The sequence below is a fragment of the Dipodomys merriami genome, unplaced genomic scaffold (assembly GCF_024711535.1).
Source record: "Dipodomys merriami isolate MVZ:Mamm:240054 unplaced genomic scaffold, mDipMer1.0.p SCAF_9, whole genome shotgun sequence".
Classification (NCBI taxonomy): domain Eukaryota; kingdom Metazoa; phylum Chordata; class Mammalia; order Rodentia; family Heteromyidae; genus Dipodomys; species Dipodomys merriami.
This window is the reverse complement of record NW_027206512.1, coordinates 43740175-43760271: the sequence shown is the minus strand read 5'-3', so window position 1 is coordinate 43760271 and position 20097 is coordinate 43740175. Positions and strand designations below refer to the sequence as shown.

At 38.7% G+C, this 20097-nt stretch overlaps 1 protein-coding gene across 4 annotated transcripts in view; it reads left to right on the top strand.

Annotated features, from left to right (window-relative positions):
• Klhl5 (kelch like family member 5) overlaps positions 1 to 13726 on the top strand; it is a 65559-nt gene extending 51833 nt beyond the window's left edge. For all 4 annotated transcript variants that reach the window (XM_070012644.1, XM_070012641.1, XM_070012640.1 and 1 more), the window contains 4 exons: positions 2166 to 2328; positions 5105 to 5317; positions 6786 to 6957; positions 8519 to 13726. In XM_070012644.1, coding sequence (XP_069868745.1) covers positions 2166 to 2328; positions 5105 to 5317; positions 6786 to 6957; positions 8519 to 8575 — 605 coding nt within the window. In that variant the 3' untranslated portion in view covers positions 8576 to 13726. The remainder of the gene's footprint in view (positions 1 to 2165; positions 2329 to 5104; positions 5318 to 6785; positions 6958 to 8518) is intronic.
• The last annotated feature ends 6371 nt before the right edge of the window (positions 13727 to 20097 follow it).

Sequence of the window (20097 nt, the reverse complement as noted above, 5' to 3'; positions counted from 1 at the left end):
TCTTATCTCCAATAAACCAATAGAAAACCAGAAGTGGCGCTGTGGCTTAAGCGGTAGAGCGCTTGCCTTAAGATGAAGAGCACAGGGACAGCACCCAAGCCCAGAGTTCAAGCCCCATGACCAACAAAAAAATAAATAAAAATGCAGAGTCACTGTAATACAGCTGCATACTTCTCCTTAATTCTAATTTATGATCAATCATTGCAATATATAGAATTTGATTGTTGGTGATCTAGCTATATTTTGTACTACTCAGACCATGTATGGAATATGCTTTAGTTCTAATTTCTATGTGAAAAGGTATCATTGATCCACAGGAAATTCATAGGATGATCGGTAGTTCAATTTATTTTCTCAAAAAACGTTAAGTTTTTGTTTCACTCACTCAAAAGTTTGAACTTACAAAATAAATTTTAAGTATCACTCTGTTATCTCTAAATATGTGAGATTTTTATGAAGACTTTATTTGAAAAAGGGTTTCTACTGCTAAAATTTATTTTGAGTCATTGTTTAAGGAGTAGACAAGATGGAACTTTTTTCCTCTTTCTATCTACACATATTTTATTATAATATATATATGCTTATTTTATATACATGCATGTAAAAGTCTTTGTGGATAGTCTATAAAGCTGGTAATATATACCTTGCATAGCTATGTGCATAGTTATTTCATATGCAGTATGCCTTATTTGTAGATTTATTATGTGTAATTTTGGCCAACTGATCAAAAGTAATTTTTTAAAAATCAAAATTTCAAAAACAACGAATCTTTAATTCCCTTACATATATTATGCAGCTCAGTTGATGGGAGAAAACTCACAGCATTATCACCAGCATATTTAAATCATTGTTTGATCCACTGAGAATTATCCTGCCCTTAATTTTGTAAAAGACAGTATACTTCACAAAAGAAAGGTAGAAATGAATGTCCTTTATTAAAGTAATTAAGTTAAACTTTGAGGTTTGTTGACAGGCAGACATTTTAGCAGAAGTTAGTTCAGGGAATTATAGGAAATAAATCAAGCATCCACAGTACAGCACTAAATTTGCATCCTAAGCACTCTCCAGTTCTCACCCGTGGCGGGCTCTTGGTAGCACATGTCTGCAGATACCAGAGATCTGCTATATTTCATAAGTAGATAGCAATCAGTACTCAATATGTGACAACTGAGTGAAATAATGCATTTCTTTAGGTCAGATGTGAGTGGTCAATATTTTTATATGGCCATGATGCACAAATTATAGTATGATTGAATTACAAAGGATTTTTTGTCTCTCAAATGAGGTATGTGTGTCTCACTTGGCCATGATCATGTCACACTCTTCTCAAAACCCTCTACTGGATCTCTATCTCATTCAAAGTTAGGTCTTCAGTCCTCCTTCCTATATGCTCCCCCTACGTCACTGCTTAGCCAAACTGACCACCTTGCTGTACTTCAGACACACTATGCATGCCTCACGTCCTTTGCATATCCTGTTCTCCCAGACATCTCCATGTCTGCTTTTAATTGCATCCATGTTTGTACTCAAATGTCATCCTGTCATATACATTTCTCCTGACTTTGTCATTTTGCTTTACAAAAGTTTTTTAATTAGCACTTGCCAATACCTAACATATTTTGTGTCTATTTCCTGACTGAAGCATAGGATTGCAGTGATCCATGAGGATGCAGTCCTTATCTGTTATGTTATTCTGAGTACATAGCACTTAGTAGAAACTTTACTAGATGTTTGCTGAATCACTTAACAAGTGACTCTGGCTTATCTGAATCATCCAAACAGACTGTAGTATCCAGTGAGGCTGCAGTAAAAAAAATTCCTATGAGTTTGAATTAATAAAAAAGAAATCAAAATACTTCTCCAATATATCTGTCTTAAATTCAAGTTATGGAAAAATGTTTTAAGTCATGGTAATGTAGGTATCTGGTACAGTTGGAAAATAACTTTCCCCAAAAGTTATTTTGAGAAAATAACTTTATCAAAATACTGCCTGGACAGCTTTTAAGGACCCAACTATCATGCTAGTTGAATGCCACCTATGTACCTCCTAAGGACAGTGGTACAGAACCCAAATGATGCTAGCATACATGTTTGATTGGTTAAGTTTGCATGTTCAACTAGAATGTGATATTTGGAACTGGTTACTCTTTCCTGCCTCCTTGCAGGTGTGGCTGTGCTGGAAGGCCCCATGTATGCCGTGGGCGGGCATGATGGCTGGAGCTACCTGAACACAGTGGAGCGATGGGACCCCCAGGCTCGCCAGTGGAATTTTGTAGCCACTATGTCCACACCCAGGAGCACAGTGGGAGTGGCTGTACTAAGTGGAAAGTAAGAAAACAGTTCAAGCTTCATTTAAATCACAGTAAACCAAATTTATTGCTACGTGAATACTTTTAGAAAAGCTTTTAAAACAATCTTTTTTTTTTTTTAAGAGTTCTATATATGGGGCTGGGAAAGTGGCTCAGTGGTAGAGTGCTTGCCTTGCATGCAGGAGGCCCTGGGTTCAATTCCTCAGCACCACATATGCAGAAAAGGCTGGAAGTGGCACTTTGTCTCAAGTGGTAGAGCGCTAGCCTTGAGCTGCAGAGCTGAGGGACAGCACTCAGGCCCACAGTTCAGGCCCCACGACTGACCAAAAAAAAAAAAAAGAGAGTTCTAAATATGAATAATATCTCAGTCTTAAATTGGGTTTTGTTTAAATGTGCAGAGAGCATGTATTTCTAGTTACTTAATGAGTAAAGAAAATATATGCAAAGTGGCGCTGTGGCTCAAGTGGTAAGAATGCTCACCTTGAGCTGAAGAGCTGAGGGACAGCGCCCAGGCCCAGAGTTCAAGCCCCATGACCGGACCCAAAAAAAAAGGAAGGAAGGAAGAAAGGAAGGCAGGATGGAAGGAAAGGTATGCAGTATTCAATATTAAATTTTGCAGTAAACATCTGGTGGTTATCTACCTTTATGATGGTATGGTCTTGGCCCAGCACTAGATGGCTCATGTTTATAATCCTAACTACTCAAGAGGCAGAAATCTGTAGGTCATGGTTCAAAGGCAGGTGTGGCAGAAAAAGTCTGCTGAATTCTTTTTTTTCTTTTTTTTTTTTTTTTTGGGGGGGGGTCATGGGGCCTGAACTCTGGGCCTGGGCACTGTCCCTCAGCTCTTCAGCTCAAGGCTAGCGTTCTACCACTTGAGCCACAGCGCCACTTCTGGCTTTTTTTCTTTTTGCTTATGTGGTGCTGAGAAATTGAACCCAGGACCTCATGCATGCAAGGCAAGCACTCTATCACTGAGCCACTGTCCCAGCCCATGCTGAACTCTTACCTACAATTAATTGGCAAAATGTTGGTCTAGAGATTTGATTCAAATGGCAAAATACCAGCAATGAGCAAGAAAGCCCAGTAAGGGCTGGGAAGTTGGCTCAGTGGCAGAGTGCTTGCCTCACATGCGTGAAGCCCTGGGTTTGATTCCTTAGGACCACATAAGCAGAAAAAGCCAGAAGTGGTGCTGTGGTTCAATTCAAAGTGGTAGGGCATTAGCCTTGAGCTGAAGAGCTGAGGACAGTGCCCAGGCCCAGAGTTCAGGCCCCATGACCAACAAAAAAAAAAAAAAAAAAGAAGAAGAAAGCCAAGTGAGAGCACAAGGCCTTGAGTATGAAGCCCTAATGCCAGCAATGAAAACAAAACAAATATGGTCTTTTTAAAGTAGTGTAGTTTCCATCAGTGTTTCCCTAAAAATTCCTTCTATCTTTTTTATAGTTTATCTTGCTTCTCTTCTTTCTTATTTTTGTAAACTGGTGAACCCCAGAATGCCTCTATTTTGATATAAAGAAATCAGAGTTGCCGGGCGCTGGTGGCTCACACCTGTAATCCTAGCTACTCAGGAGGCTGAGATCTGAGGATCGCAGTTCAAAGCCAGCCCGGGCAGGAGAGACTGTGAGACTCCTATCTCCAATAAACCACCAGAAAACTAGAAGTGGTGCTGTAGCTCAAATGGTAGAGCGCTCGCCTTGAGCTGAAGAGCTGAGGGACAGCGCCCAGGCCCAGAGTTCAAGCCCCACAACCGACAAAAAAAAAAAAAAAGAAAGAAAGAAAGAAATCAGAGTTGCATGAGGTCTTTCCTCTAGCTCTTGATTACCCAGAGATTAAATATGAATCATTTTCAACTTTCTTCTGCTATGAAATGAAGCCCCTCTGTGGTTAAATACAACTCGTTCTGTTTTATTCCTTTTGTATTAACATCATTTCCAGAAAGAGAGAAATCAAGTTTGAAATAGAGACTTAAAATTATGTGTAGAAGGGCTGGGAAAATGGCTCAGTGGTAGAGCACTTGCCTTGCATGCCTGAGGCCCTGGGTTCGATTCCTCAACACCACATAAGCAAAATGAAAAAAGCTGGAAGTGCTGCTGTGGCTCAAGTAGTAGAACGCTAGCCTTGAGCTGAAGAGCTGAGGGACAGCGCCCAGGCCCAGAGTTCAGGCCCCACAACCGGACCCCAAAAAAAAAATTATGTGTAGAATTGTGTTATAAGAAAAATGAGAGCATATTACTGGAATATTTTATATTTTATGACCCAAGATCTTGTTTGATTTTTAGTACCATCATAAGGTATATGGTAGATAAAAGCTTTTTTTAGATGTAGCAGTTCCCATGTCCCTCCCCTGACATGTTTAAACATTCATGGTTGTGTATCTTTATTCACCCATTGATAGAAGATTCCCCCCATCAGAGAATCAGAAAATAAAAAGAAAGGAAAAAAAGCCAAATAGCTTCTTCTCAGCTTTGACTTTGGATTTAAAATTTAGACTTAAGTTTTGGGGCTAATATTTGCTCTGTACAACTCTCTTAGTTTTTATTTCTAAAAGAATAACTGCCTTCTTTCTCCAAACCTGATCTTCAGTTTGGATTTTCTTTTTCATACATACCCAGAGTGACATAATAAGTATGTGTCATTTCTCTGGTAGCATATCTTTTCTCTCAATGACACATAAGTTGACAGTCTGTCTTACCATGGATAACACTTTAAGTTTAGTGAAATGCCATAAGAACAGCCTCCTTGACTTCAGCACAATAACAGCTATTTCTTATTTCTCATTTCACTTGTTCTTTTTACAGACTTTATGCAGTTGGCGGCCGTGATGGAAGTTCCTGTCTCAAATCAGTAGAATGTTTTGATCCTCACACCAATAAATGGACACCATGTGCACAGATGTCAAAAAGGAGAGGTGGGGTGGGAGTAACAACCTGGAATGGGTTGCTCTATGCTATTGGAGGACACGATGCCCCCGCATCCAATCTCACTTCCAGACTCTCAGACTGTGTGGAGAGGTAATTCCTATGAAGGAACAAATGTCTGTAATACATCCAAACAGAGCAACTCGAGCAGCTGTCATTGTAGGCAGGTGTTTCTGAGTCCTGTGAAGATGGGGTTATAACATTCAGAGTTATAATGAAGTGAGCCAGTTGTCTCTCCCTCTGTCCCCCAGCAGCCTACTGGGGTTCTTCTCCTACATTCCTGCCTGTTTACTTAAACTTTCCCTTAGGACTGGACACACTGTTTATTAATTGACTCATATGTTAAGCATCATGTGTGTGTTCTTTACTGGACACTACACTTAATCAAAAAAGAAATGGGATTGATAAATTCAGAGAATTAATTAGGGGGTAGAGTTTTTATTTAAAAAATAAAAAAGCAAAAGACTTAGAAATATATATAGGGACCAATCTGATATTAAATTACATTAAATTTTAAAATAAAGGCTAATCATGTTTCTTAACCAAGTCATCTAAATTGGTCTCATGAAACTCAACTTAATGGCAGATAAAAAGCCCAATAGCAATAGAAGGTTGGATAGTAGGTCAAATTCCCATTTGATAAATTCTACCCAGTTCGAGAAATGGAGTACTAATGGAAGGGGTGAGATCTGATCAAGATGCATAGTTCACATAAATCAACATTAAATTGTAGACTCTTTGTGCAATCATTTGAAGATTTAAAAAATATTAAAAGCCGGGCACTGGTGGCTCACGCCTGTAATCCTAGCTACTCAAGAGGCTGAGATCTGAGGATCGCAGTTCAAAGCCAGCCCAGGCAAGAGAGACCGTGAGACTCCTATCTCCAATAAACCACCAGAAAGCCGGAAGTGGCGCTGTAGCTCAAGTGGTAGAGCGCTTGCCTTGAGCTGAAGAGCTGAGGGACAGCGCCCAAGCCCAGAGTTCAAGCCCCACGACCGACCAAAAAAAAAAAAAAAATTAAAGATGTCATTTGCTATGAAGTGTCTGTTCTTAGATGTCTTTGGGCATTCTAATTACAGTGCTTCATAAAAGAACAAAAAGATCCAGAATGATTGTTTTGGGTGCAAGGTATTTTGGAAGAGTTTATTTGACCCATATTCAACAAGCACTCTAAAAGTCTCAAAGCTGTTTTCAGTCTTTAAAGAGTATGCATCTGAGCCAGGTTCTGGTGGCTCAAGTCTGTAATTCTAGCTACTCAGGAGACTGAGATCTGAGGATTGCAGTTTGAAGCCAGCCCGGGCAGAAAAGTCCATGAAACTCTTAACCTCCAATAACCACCAGAAAACCAGAAGTGGCACCGTGGCTCAAGTGGTAGAGCGCTTGCCTCGAGCTGATGAGTTGAGGGACAGCATCTAGGCTCAGAGTTCAAGCCCTACAACCAACCAAAAAAAAAAAAAAAAAAAAAGATGTTCAATATATTTAATTAACAATAGTATATACAAGTCAGAAGAGTACAAATATGTTGATAATGTTTAGCTCTAATTCTAAAACTTTGTTTCAGATATGATCCCAAAACTGATATGTGGACCGCCGTGGCATCTATGAGCATCAGCAGAGATGCAGTGGGGGTGTGTTTGCTTGGCGATAAGTTATATGCTGTTGGGGGCTATGATGGACAGACATACCTTAACACAGTGGAGGCCTATGACCCCCAGACAAATGAGTGGACCCAGGTATTGTGTTTCTGTTTTATTGGCATCTTCACTCAGCTTGTGAAAACAGTTCTTTTGGTAAAGAAATGCTTTTTAACTACATCCAATATCAATGTATATCACATAAATATGATAAAGTCTCCTCTTGAATAAATTTGGAAGGTGGAAGAGATAAGCTAGAGGGCTTGATTTCCACAGGATTTCTTTAGACACTATGTAGTTACTTAGTGCCAGCCTCCCACCTTAGCAGAAGTAGATGTGAATGACAGGCACAGAGCCCAGAGATACTGCTGAGACGCATTTGGCTTAAATCCTTATAATAGATAATACTTTATGATGAATCACTCTGAATCAAAATGGGTCTGTAACCACATTGCTATTTTGTCTATGTGCCATCTGTATCACTAAAACTGACATTATAACCATAGTATCTGAAAATAAATGTTTTGATGTCCTCATAATAGACAAGAGGGTATTTATGAGATTACAAAGAAGCCAATTCCCAGCCCCCCTAGCACCCTTGACCCTAAGCAGAAGGTGACTTCATTGTATTTAGCAGACTCTCTAAGCTGTACTTTCTAGCTGCTTCTCATGGCATTGTCACCAAATCACACTGTAGACACTTTGTACCATGGTATTTTGAGGAACGTTTCTAATAACAAACAAACATTTTGACTTAAATGATGTATATGATAATACTTCTACCATACTGTAAATATTTGTAGTTTTAAAATAGATACAGCACAACTGACTGAGATAGCAAATGAAATTCTCTTATAATTGAAGATGGCTCTTTTTTAAAATCTCATGGTACATAATTCAACTATGAATTCCAAGACAGTAAATGAAATGTTTAAGAATTGTTTCTTAGCCAGGTGCTCATAATTCATGGCTATAATCCTAGCTACTCAGAAGGCTCTAAACCTCCAATTAACCAGCAAACAGTGAAAGTGGAGACATGGCTAAGTGTTAGAGCACCTGCCCGAGTGGAAAAAGCTGAACAACAGACAGTATAAGGTCCTGAGTTTAAGCCCCAGTACTAGCACAAAGATAGATACAAATGGAGACTGTATTCCTCCGTCTATATCACTACCCCTGTCTTACTGTCATAGAGCTACTTGTTATTATTACTCTGCTAAAAAGTAACTGAATGGGTTTAGAGTTTACCACCAACACATAGGAGGCAGTCGGTGTGGGTTATGGTGGGCCTTCTCTCAGATGGCATGGCAGTCAGTAGGGGACACTTGATAAGTTCTCCAGACAAGTATGGTTAAATGATTAGTGCTTTTTTTTTTATCATATTCATACTATATTTTGGTCAAAATACGGCTTTTATGTACACTCAGTCCTTTCTATTAAAAAAAAAAACACAAAAATCATCTTTAAAAAGGGGCAAATACTATGCAGTCTTGTGATCTACCTAGAACATCAGTAGAGGGTCTACAGAGAAAGGCCAGGGGGCACAGGGCTGGGGTTGCAGGAGTTGGAAATAGAGTCTGTTTCTGAATTTGAGCAGTAAGAATAGTATTATCCCCAGTCAATTCCTTCAAATCCAACACCTCTCTCTTTCGTTTCTCTTTAGGTTGCACCACTCTGCCTAGGAAGAGCTGGAGCTTGTGTTGTGACTGTAAAGTTATAATTCAATGCTTTGTTTTCTAAATGAAGATACCTTCTTCTTTCACTAATTTTGTACAATTATTCTACTATCAATGAATACATTTTTAGTAAGTGCACAATGCCACATTCCTGGGCACAAAGTGCCTCATCTCAAAGCGAAGATATTAAAACAAGGAAGGAAGGAGTCTATGGACCAATGGTAAAGGCACATTTCTCCATAACTCAGAACTACAACCAGTGGATTTTGAACATACATTCCTAATAGAAAATCTGAGGACAAGTGCACTGCTCCAAAGCAGTCCATTGCTAACTAGGAGTTTCATTTCTTCCATAGTCAAGTAAATTCTACTCACATTGTCCCGATTTATTACAGTGCAGACATAACAGATAAAACTTCTAGAATACTGTTTTATGTTTATCCTATGAGTTACAGTTATTTTTGTTTAATCACAACCACTATTTTAATGACTATACTGTTAGTTTTTCACAGATAGCTATTACTCTTTGGTTGTGAATTTTACTTCTGAAGTTGGCTTGGTCCAATAAACGAAGAAAAACACTAAAGCATTAAAATAATAATGACCAAATAGGATTGATGTGATCTTTGCATGGTTATTCAGTATTCATTCCATTACATCCAGATTTACCAAGAACTATATGTATGATATTCTTCAATTGAAATTAAAATGTTTTACATTAAATTTAAGATATGCAAATTAATGTAGAGAGAAAAATATTATATACCTGTAATGTTATTTCACCTAACTAGTATTTAATTATATGGATTACAACAGATTATTTGATTTTGTCTTTTGATACTCACAATTCTTATGTCCTCAAGTTTGCATTTCCTCCCTGCCTTGTTGCTTTTGTTTACTATAATTAATAATCTATTGTGCTTCCTTGTACTCAAACTGTTTAACAGAATGGACTAACTGAATGTTTGAAGACCAGAAGTTTAGATATTTGTTACCCAGAGTTTTGTACACTTGTAAACTCTATAATTACGTATGTGAATGTTAGTACTCTCAGTGAGTTATTGTTTGCAAAAATGCACTGGGCAGTAAAATTTTGTGAAATTTCCTATTAATTGTAATTCACTAACTTAATATAAAATAAGTATAAACTAAATTCCCATCTTTTAAAATACATTGTTATAGTAATGTATTATATCAATGTAACCTTTATTTTAGTTGCTTTTAAAAAAAATTGAAACAAAATATCCTCTCTTTTAATCAATTAATTTTAGATGTACATGAAATGTTTCTGTCTTGGAAAAGAAAGCAAGTGCTTCTGTTCCCAAGCTTATCCATTGTTCATTGTACTGAGAAAATAGTGGTGGGAACAGTATGTCATGTGTTAATATTTTATACATTTTTTATTATATCAGATATGAATTCACATGTTTTCTCAACAAAGATAGATCAGGCTATAGAGATACTTAAGTGTTCAGGAGAAGCAAGGTAAAGAGATGAAGAAGCTTAAGAAACATATTTCAGTAACAATATCTTCAATATATATCACCTTCTTGAGGAGACTGAATGCTTATGGCCATTGGCCCATGGTCCATGGCCCTCAGTGGAGAGACGATTCACAGTATACTAAAGGACCTGGTTTCTCTCTCATAGACTCCCTTTCTGTATGGACTTTCTACTCTGGTGGTAAAAGGCCTTTCTAGTATAGTTCTGTATGCTATGCCATTCATTCTCCTGGATACTGTTTTTTTTTGGGGGGGGGTGTCTGGTGTGGGCCTGAGCACTGTCCCTCACCTCAAGGCTAGCACTCTATCACTGGAGCCACAGCGCCACTTCCGACTTTTTTTTTTCTGCTTATGTGGTGCTGAGGAATCGAACCCAGAGCCTCATGCATGCAAGGCAAGTGCTCTACCACTGAGCCACCTTCCCAGCCCTGGATACTGTTTTTTAAAAACCCTTATTTCCAAATGATGAGGCATTTGCTAGGATTTTATTTATCTCCTAGTCTAAGTTATTATAAAGCTAGATAAAAATGTGGCCTTTACTATTACCCTGTCTTTGAGATACCTACATGCTATTTTATACTGCAGTTAGTAACCATATAATGAAAGATAATATTTGCTAATGAATATTCGGTGCTATGAATAGAAACAAAGTTTTTAATGCATTAATATACTTAATCTTTACAACAACAATTCTGTTGTTAATCATTTTATTTCAGCTGAGGAAGCTAGGTACAGACAAACTAACCCTAAGATTATATATAGTAAGCTAGTGTCCAAGTGAAGTCAAATGCGGACAGTCCAGCAGACCATTCCTGCCTCCCTGTAGGATTACGCCTGTAATCCTAGCTACTCAAGAGGCTGAGAGCTGAAGGGTGCAGTTCAGAGCCAGCCCAGGCAGGAAAAACTCTGTGAGACAAGATGTTATCTGCAATTAATTACCAAAAAAGCCAAAAGTGGAGCTGTGGCTTAAGTAGTAGAACACTAGCCTTGGGCACAAAAGCTCAAGGATAACACCCAGGCACCAAAAAAATAATTAAAATTAAAAATCTGGCCAGGTACCAGTGGCTCATGCCTGTAATCCTAGCTACTAAGGCTGAGATCTGAGGACCATGGTTCAAAGCCAGCCCAGGCAGGAAAGTTGGTGAGACTCTTATCTTCAATAAACCACCAGAAAACCAGAAGTGGTCTGTGGCTCAAGTGGTAGAGCATTAACCTTGAGCTGAAAAGCTGAGGGACAGTGCCCAGGCCCCAAGTTTAAGCGCCATGGCCATGACCAACAAAAAAAAAAGAAAAAAGAAAAATCTGACAAAAAGAAAAAAAAAAAGAAAAATCAGACCTATAACAAAGAGCGCAAGTCACTGGGCAAAAACTCTTAGCAAAGAAAATCCAGCAATATGTGGGTATGCTGGTCAGCCCTTCTAAACATAAAAGAATAAGAGCCAATCCTCTAACCTCATCCCCCCCCACACACACACACACACAAATAATGGAATAGGAGTTTATAACTCATTCTATAGGACCAGCATTACCGAAGCCAGACAAAAGCAGCGCAAGAAAACTATAGACCAGCACTCCTTATGAATATAGATGTAAAAGCATCCGACAAAATACTAAGAGATACAATCTAACTCATAATAAAAGGATTATACATTATAATGACCAGTCATTATGTACTATAATTGTATACCATGACATTTAGTAAAACCATTCAACAAACTAGGGAGAGCAGAAAATTTCCTAAACTTTATTAAAAAAATATTTATGAAAACTGCTGGGTGCCGGTGGCTCACACCTATAATCCTAGCTACTCAGGATGCTGAGATCTAAGGATCATGGTTCAAAGCCAGCCCAGGCAGGCTTTGCTCCATGAGACTCTCATCTCCAATAAACCACTAGAAAACTAGAAGTGGCACTGTGGCTCAAGCGGTAGAGCACTCACCTTGAGCTGAAGAACACAGGGACCGCGCCCAAGCCCAGAGTTCAAGCCCTATAGCCAACCAAAAAAAAAAAAAAAAAAAAAATTATGAAATCCCACAGCAATATAGGCAATAGTGAAAAAAGGAAAGTTTGACCCCTAAGATCAAGACAATGCCTGCTTTGTAATATTCAACACTGAAATCAAAGTTGTAACCCAAGAAATCAGGGCAAGAAAAAATAACTGAAAGGAAGAAATAAAATTATATTGTACACAATATTAACTCTAATATTAAAAATTCAAAAAAATCAGCTAACTTAAAAATTCAACAATGTCAGAGGATAAAAGCACATAAAAGTCAATTGTATAGACAAAACTCCAACAAAGAAATTAAGCAATACCATGAGAACATAAAACGAAAACATGGGTGCACATTTAATCAAGAAGGTATAAGAGTGGCACACTGAAAAATATAGAGTATTGCTGAAAGAAATTAAAGACAAATAAATGGAAGATATCGGTATTCATATGTTAGAAGACTTAGCACTATTCTGATGGTACTACTCCCAGAATTATTCTATAAATTGAATGTAATTCCTATCAATCTCAGTGACCTGTCTGTAGAATTGGTAGAGCAAATCTAAACCATGAAATCTCAAGGGACCAAAGAAGACAAAAATAGCTTAAAACAAAAGGAACAATACTGAGTAACATACATTTTCTAGCCTCAAACTTTTCTATAAAGCTACATTAATCAAAAGAGTATGGTTATTTTAGAAAGCGGTATTTTTAAAAAGCATAGGAGCTGGGCGCTGGTGGCTCACGCCTGTAATCCTAGCTACTCAGGAGGCTGAGATCTGAGGATCACGGTTCAAAGCCAGCCCGGGCAGGAGAGACCGTGAGACTCCTATCTCCAATAAAACCACCAGAAAACCGGAAGTGGCGCTGTAGCTCAAGTGGTAGAGTGCTCGCTTTGAGCTGAAGAGCTGAGGGACAGCGCCCAGGCCCAGAGTTCAAGTCCCACGACTGACAAAAAAAAAAAAAAAAGTAAAAAGCATAGGAACTGGGGGTGTGGCTGAAGTGATAGAGCACCTGCCTGACATGAGGCCCTAAATTCAACTCTTTTAAGTAACAAAAAGGCTAGTAGTGTAGACTAAAGAACCAAAAATCAATACACTATGGTCAACCAATTTTCAACAATCATGCCAAAAAAGAGTCTCTTCAATAAGTAGTGCTCAAATCACTAGATACTCACATGCAAAAGAATGGAGTTGGACCATTACACTGCACCAAGTACAAAAATGAATACAAAATAAGACCTAAATATAAGTGCTAAAGCCATAAAATTGAGAAGAAAACATAAAACATGAGTCTATCATTTTGGATTTAGCAACAAAAAGAAAATAAATGGAATTCCATCATTAAAATCTCTTGTGTGTCAAAAGATACTACCAAGAAAATCTTGCATGTGTCAAAGCATACTTCTAAGAAAATGAAAAGGCAACTCACAATGGAAGAAAGAAATTGCAAATCATGTATCTGGTAAGGGACTAGTACCCAGAATATGAAAAGAACAACTAGGGGGCTGGGAAGGTGGCTCAGTGGTAGAGTGCTTGCCCTGGGTTCGATTCCTCATCATCACATAAGCAGAAAAAGCCGGAAGTTGTGCTGTGGCTCAAGTGGTAGAGCACTAGCCTTGAGCTAAAGAGCTGAAGGACAGTGCTCCCGCCCAGAGTTCAGGCCTCATGACTGACCAAAAAAAAAAAAAAAAAAAACAACTACATTCATCAACAAAAAAAGAAACCCCAGCTTAAAATGGGTCAAGGGGTGAAATTCACCTTTCTCCAGTGAAGATAAATAGCTACCAAGTGCATGAAAAGATGTTCAGTGTCATTTCATTTATCTTGTAAACCAACATCAAAGTGAGATACACCTCATGCCCACTAGGATGACTGTAATTTCAAAAACAGAAAATAAGTGTTGGAGAGGATGTGGAAAAATTGGAACTTTCACTCACTGCTGGCAGGGAGGGAAAATGGTACAGCTGCTGTGGAAAACAGTTGGCAGTATCTCAATAAGATTAATATAGAATTACTATTAACATGGCAGTTCTACGCCTAGCTGTACACCAAAACCAACGGAAAACACAACTTTCAAACAAAAACTTGTATACAGATTTTCATAGCTGCATTAAGCCCAATGATCAAGAGAAGCAACCCAAAATGATCACCAACTGATGAATGATCAATGTATACAAATAATGGAATGTATTCAGGATAAGAAAAATCCTAATAAGCCTTGAATACACATTAAGTGAAAGAAGTCAGGCAAAATGCCATGTATTGTGTGAGATATATATATATATATCCCAAAATAGGCAAGTCCATTCAGAAAGTAAATTAGTGGTTATCAGAAAGGAATAGGAAGTTGGAATGACTGCTTAATGAGAAAGGAGTTTCCTTTGTGGGTGATTAGAATGTTCTGGAACTAGTTTTGGTGATGGTTTCACAACATGATGAAGATACTAAATATCACCAGTGGTTGTTTCATGTATATTATACCACAATTTTTTTAAAAAACTTTATTGGATATGTTTTTAAATAACATAAGAATGTGCATTCTATAAACACTAGGATCAGTACTCTGGATTTATATTTATCCCAGAGAAGATTTGTTTTTCTGTGTAATTTTTAACAACTGGTTTTTTTTTTTAATCTGACAGGTTTAGATTTTAGTTCCAGTCTAAGCAAGTGAGATACTAGAACAAACAAAAAAAGTTTGATTGAGATCTCTTCCGTACAGCCTGCCTCGTGATAGACATTCCATAAATGTTTTTTAAGTCAGAAAAGATATCTTTTCATAAATTCTGTATAGTACTCGGAAATACTGATACCTTAATTCTTAAAAACAAATTTTCAATAAAAAATTATCATTTTATTGTACTGAACTTTTAGTCCCATGTGTATGGTCTGAATATTCTATATTTCTCCACAGATTTACCAGGTGAAACCTTGGTCCCAAGCTCCTGACACCATTTTGAAAGGTGGTAAACACTTCAGGAGGGGGTTGGGGAGGGAGTGAGTGCCTTTGAAGATTACTCCTGATCTCTGGTCCCATCCTTCTCACGCCTGGCCTCCAAGAGGTCAACCACCTCCTCCTCCAGTGTTCCTGCTACTGTAACGTTCTGTCCCAGTACATTGAGGGACAACATTAAGCAGAACCCCAAAACCCTAAGCTAAAAATAAGACTTTCCTCTTTAAAGTTCTGCTCAGATACTTCATAACACCCACACAAGAGTAACAGATTTGGATATCCAAGAAGAAGAGCCATGGTGTGACTAAACTGCTGTTCCTAAGTGTTTGGAACCAGATTATGGGAGGAGTTTGGACAAGTTTGGAAATGGAGGCCAGAGAAAGCCTAGGATCCTGTAAGCAGAGCTTAGTGGGTGTTTCTGGTGCTTTCTCAGCAAACTATAATGTTCATAACACATGCAGACAGTAAAGACTGTGCTCACAAGATTTCAGGTGGGGCTGGGAATGTGGCTTAGTGGTAGAGTGCTTGCCTAGCATGCATGAAGCCCTGGGTTCAATTCCTCAGAACCACATTCTCAGAAAAAGCCAGAAGTGGTACTGTGACTCAAGTGGTAGAGTACTAGCCTTGAGCAAAAGAAGCTCAGGGACAGTGCCCAGGCCCTGAATTCAAGCCACAGACAGGACTGGTACCAAAAAAAAAAAAAAAAAAAAATCAGGTAAAAATGGGGTATCTGGCAACTGAACTATAAGCCATTCTTCTTACATTCTAATAAGTAACATATGACTTACATTCATCTACAAAATGTAGGTAAGTTATCTACATTTTATAGACAATAAAAATGTAGACAAGGGCTGGGAAGGTGGCTCAGTGGTAAAGCACTTGCCTTGCATGCATGAGGCCCTGGGTTTGATTCCTCAGCACCATATAAACAGAAAAAGCTGGAAGTGGCGCTGTGGCTCAAGTGGTAGAGTGCTCTCCTTGAGCTGAAGAGCTGAGGGACAGTGCCTAGGCCCAGAGTTCAGGTCCATGACCGGCAAAAAAAAAAAAATGTAGACAAGTTATCTGAAATTTTGAGGCTGATTTAAAAGTAAGAAACTAATGTATCTGATAGAGGGAATATAAAGCAGTCCAGCCTTCAGGTTGTGTTATGGTTTTTGCTAATCGCTATGAGCCAGATTTACAGTGAAAATCGAGAGCAAAAGTCAGAGCAGAAGATAGGAAAAGCTTGTGATTTGGTCAGAAAACCCTTTGTGAAGTTAGGGCTGAAGACGGTGTGGTTGATTAATAGATTCATACCATGAAAAAGAAGCCACGGGCTTTGCTGAGACAGTAGGAAAGATGCCTGCAGGACACAGGAATTGACCACTGTAGGCTTATGGGTGTGAAAGAATAAACTTATTCAAAAAGCTTTTTTCTTTTGAGAGCATCTCTAAGGTACCATGCTTATATAGGACAACCTACGAAGCTATTTGCCTAGGATTCATTTCATTGTGCTCAACTGCCCCAGCATTCAGAGCCACAGTGGCCATGATTCTCTTGATCTGGAAGTAGAGCTTGGCATCACGCACATGGTGATGATTCCACGGGTATATACAATGCAAGAGTTACAGGGTTGTGAAAGCTTCCTCCCAGATTTCAAAGGAAGGCCTCCGATGTCAGGCAGGTGTGACAGGGCCAGGCCCCTTGGTCAGAGTGAAGCATAAGGTGTAATAGACACCCTGGGTTGTTATAGGTGTCAGGAATGTGGATTGTCTACCAAGATATGACCCAGGCAATGAATGGAGCCACCCTAAGAAAGAGACCCCATGGGCTGCTAAGGGGCAAGGTCATCAGGGTGGGGCTGCCAAGCTTGTTGGACCTCCCAACACAACACCACACATGCCCTGTTCCAAAGACGGAGTTACGCGGTTTAATGTTTGCTCTCTTGGTTTCAGTCTTGCTTTAGTGCTATACCTCCTTCCAAAGCCCATTTCTCCTTTTCAATGGAAATTTATAGTCTGTCTGTTGAAACTGTCTCACTTATTTTTTATGTTTTTTACAGACATTCGCATCTAAGAGTTTGTCTTGTATCTCAGAGGAAACTTTGGACTCAGACTTTTGAACAATGGAGGAACCAGTAGGTTTGGGGAACTCTTAGGGGTTAAGACTGAATGTGCTTTACATTATGGATCTTTAGGGATCTGCACAAAATGTCCCCTACAGGTCATGTGGCCAAAGCTTTGATGTACTGGTGGTGCTGTTTAGGGAGGTGGTAGAAACTCTAGGTGGGTCTAGCCGGGGGAACTATGCCTTTGACAATTATACTGGTCCATAGTGCATTCTTCCCCTCCCTCTCGCCCTCCCTCCCCCCCTCTCTCTTTCTCTCTCTTCGTTTCCTGTCTGCCAGGAGATGAACTTTCTCCATATATTACTACCATGATGTTTAGCCTCACAACAGACCCAGCAATGATAACACTCCTTGTAATATAGATAGAGGTACAGATTTCATTTTATAAAAGAGAAAAAACAAATGGCATGAAAAATTGAACCTTACTTTTTCATCTGTCTGGGTCTTCAGTAACAACTATAGATATACAAGAGTATAGCTAGACCTTCATCAAAGCCTCTATTTTCACTCCTAAAGCCCATGAAAGTACTAGGTTAATTTTGTAATTTCTCCTAATATCTTGTGAATACTAAAGAAATGCAGAACTGATTGATGTGGGTGTTAGACCTTACTGCCACCTCATTTCTCCCTATTCCTGGGTAAAATTACTTCCTCTGGGGGAATTTGGCATAATTGAAACAGCAAAGCTTCAGGCGCAAATTCAGAGTTGGCTCCATTTTAGCACATTTCTCTGTGGCTAATAAACAGCAATGTTGGGAATATTTTTAAATAGTTGTATATTACTGAATCAATATTAGTTGCCTAATAGGCTTGCATCTAAAACAATAACATAGGTGAGGCAAGCTAATGGTGACTCAATGGCCTTTTGTCACTGTTAGTGATGGCATGATGTTATTCTCACTATCCATTATGTTCGAAAACTGTCCATTGCCAGGCACCAGTGGCTCATACCTGTAATCCTAGCTACCCAAGAGGCTGAGATCTGAAGATGGAAGTTCAAAGCCAACCCAGACTCTTTTTTTTTTGGTTCTAGGTCTTGAACTTTGGGCCTGGGTGCTGTCTCTGAGCTCTTCAGCTCGAGGTGAGCACTCTACCACTTGGCCACAGCATCACTTTCGGTTTTCTGGTGGTTGGAGATAAGAGTCTCAGAGACTTTCCTGTCTAGGCTGGCTTTGAACCATAATCTCAGATCTCAGCCTCCTGAGTAGCTAGGATTACAGGCATGAGCCACTTGGCGCCCGGCCTATTTTATCTCTGATAAAATACTCAGAAGAAAAAGAAAAAAAAACAAGTAATGCTGTGGTTCAGGTGGTAGAGAGTTAGCTTTGAGCAAAAAAAGCTGGGCCAGCACCTAGGCCCAGAGTTCAAGCCCCAGGATTAGAAAAAAAAAATTCAATTGCTTAATAACGTTTTTCTGAATATATTCTCTTCAGTCAGTTGCTACATTTTAAGAGAGTTAAAGCACAAAATTAAGTAAGGTAAGTATTCAATAACTACTTGAAACTAAGATCTTTCTTATTCCATTTTAAATAGTTTTCTTGGAGAGTCATTCATTTTTGTATGACTCAAAAGAAAATGTAGAGTGAGTGTTGTGGAAGGAAAGAATCCTTGCCTTGTAGGAGCTGGAACAGTGTGGAGAGGGAGAAGCTGTCGCTCAAAGAGCTGTCTGTACAGGGACAAGAATAGCTGTGCTGTGTGAGAGCAGCAGAGAAAGCCGGTGTAATGTAGTAAGTTCTGCAAGAGCTGACCTACTTATTTGATTCTGTATCAGAAACTCGGTAGCAAAGCTGCACAGAAGGAGGACTGAGGGAGTGAATTAATGACAGAAAATTCCTTTATCTCAGACACTCTGATCAATAAAGCATTGAGCAAAACAATGGGGAGGCTGAAGTCATATACATTAATAGAACATAAACAAAGGGAGGAGAAGGAATGTTAGCTCCTTTGGGGCAAACACTGGTTATATTTTTTTGTCTCCTCTGCATTGCTTAGCATTGTATCTCCTGATATATCTTCACATCATATACATTACCTGGGGAAAAATAACACCAAAAATCTAAATAGTCCTAAATCCAGTTAAAATCTCCACACAAGGAAACTGTGGACCAAGATTTTTACTGTTGGAGAAAAGAATTATGAATATAGAAAGGAAAAATTAGAATGAACCTTGAGCTGACACTGGAGTTAATGCAAACTTGTGGTTGTTATGATAAACTAGATGGCATATAATAGAGAAATAAACTTATATATAAATATGAACTTATGCAAATATGTATGTGGCTATAGGTAAAAGTAGATATAGAAATAAACATATATGTATGTGTGCATATATATGATATATATGTTAGTATGCATCTGTATATACTGATATCAGTAGATAAGTAGATGCGTCGATGGTGTAAAACCAAAAATATTCCCCAGTTCTCCTCATTGAAAGAGCTTGGATAAAGCAATAATCACACCTTCTTCCAGTTCTTAGCTTCTAAAAAAAAAAATAGCATTTTCTACCAAAAGGAATGAATAATCTCGGAGAAACAACTAATTCCAGAACTGGAGCAGGAGAAAAACACAAACTGAACATGGAATATCTTACAGTACAAGTACATCAAACATGAAGTCATCCTCAAAGGATGGTAGGGACACATCCATAGGACATGGCATCCAGCCCAGATGTGCTCCTACAGACTAAACTGGAGGCAAAATGAACTAGAGCCATTTGAATGAGATAGGAAGTCATGCAGATACAAATAAATATAAAATTTGCTGAGGACAAGCTGTTTCCACATTTTTAAAATATATCTCCTGCCAAAATATTTCTTTCTTCCAAAGGTCAAAGAGTAAACTTACCACTGAGAAACCTAGAAGAGGCCACCTGCATCAGGTGACCAAAATGAACAATCACCTTGTAATGAAAAAAAATCAAAATTATTTGTCTAAACTATGGAGACACTGAAAAGGTGACAGAGGAAGGCGACTAGGTGATACACAGGTGATGTTTAGGGCAGTAAC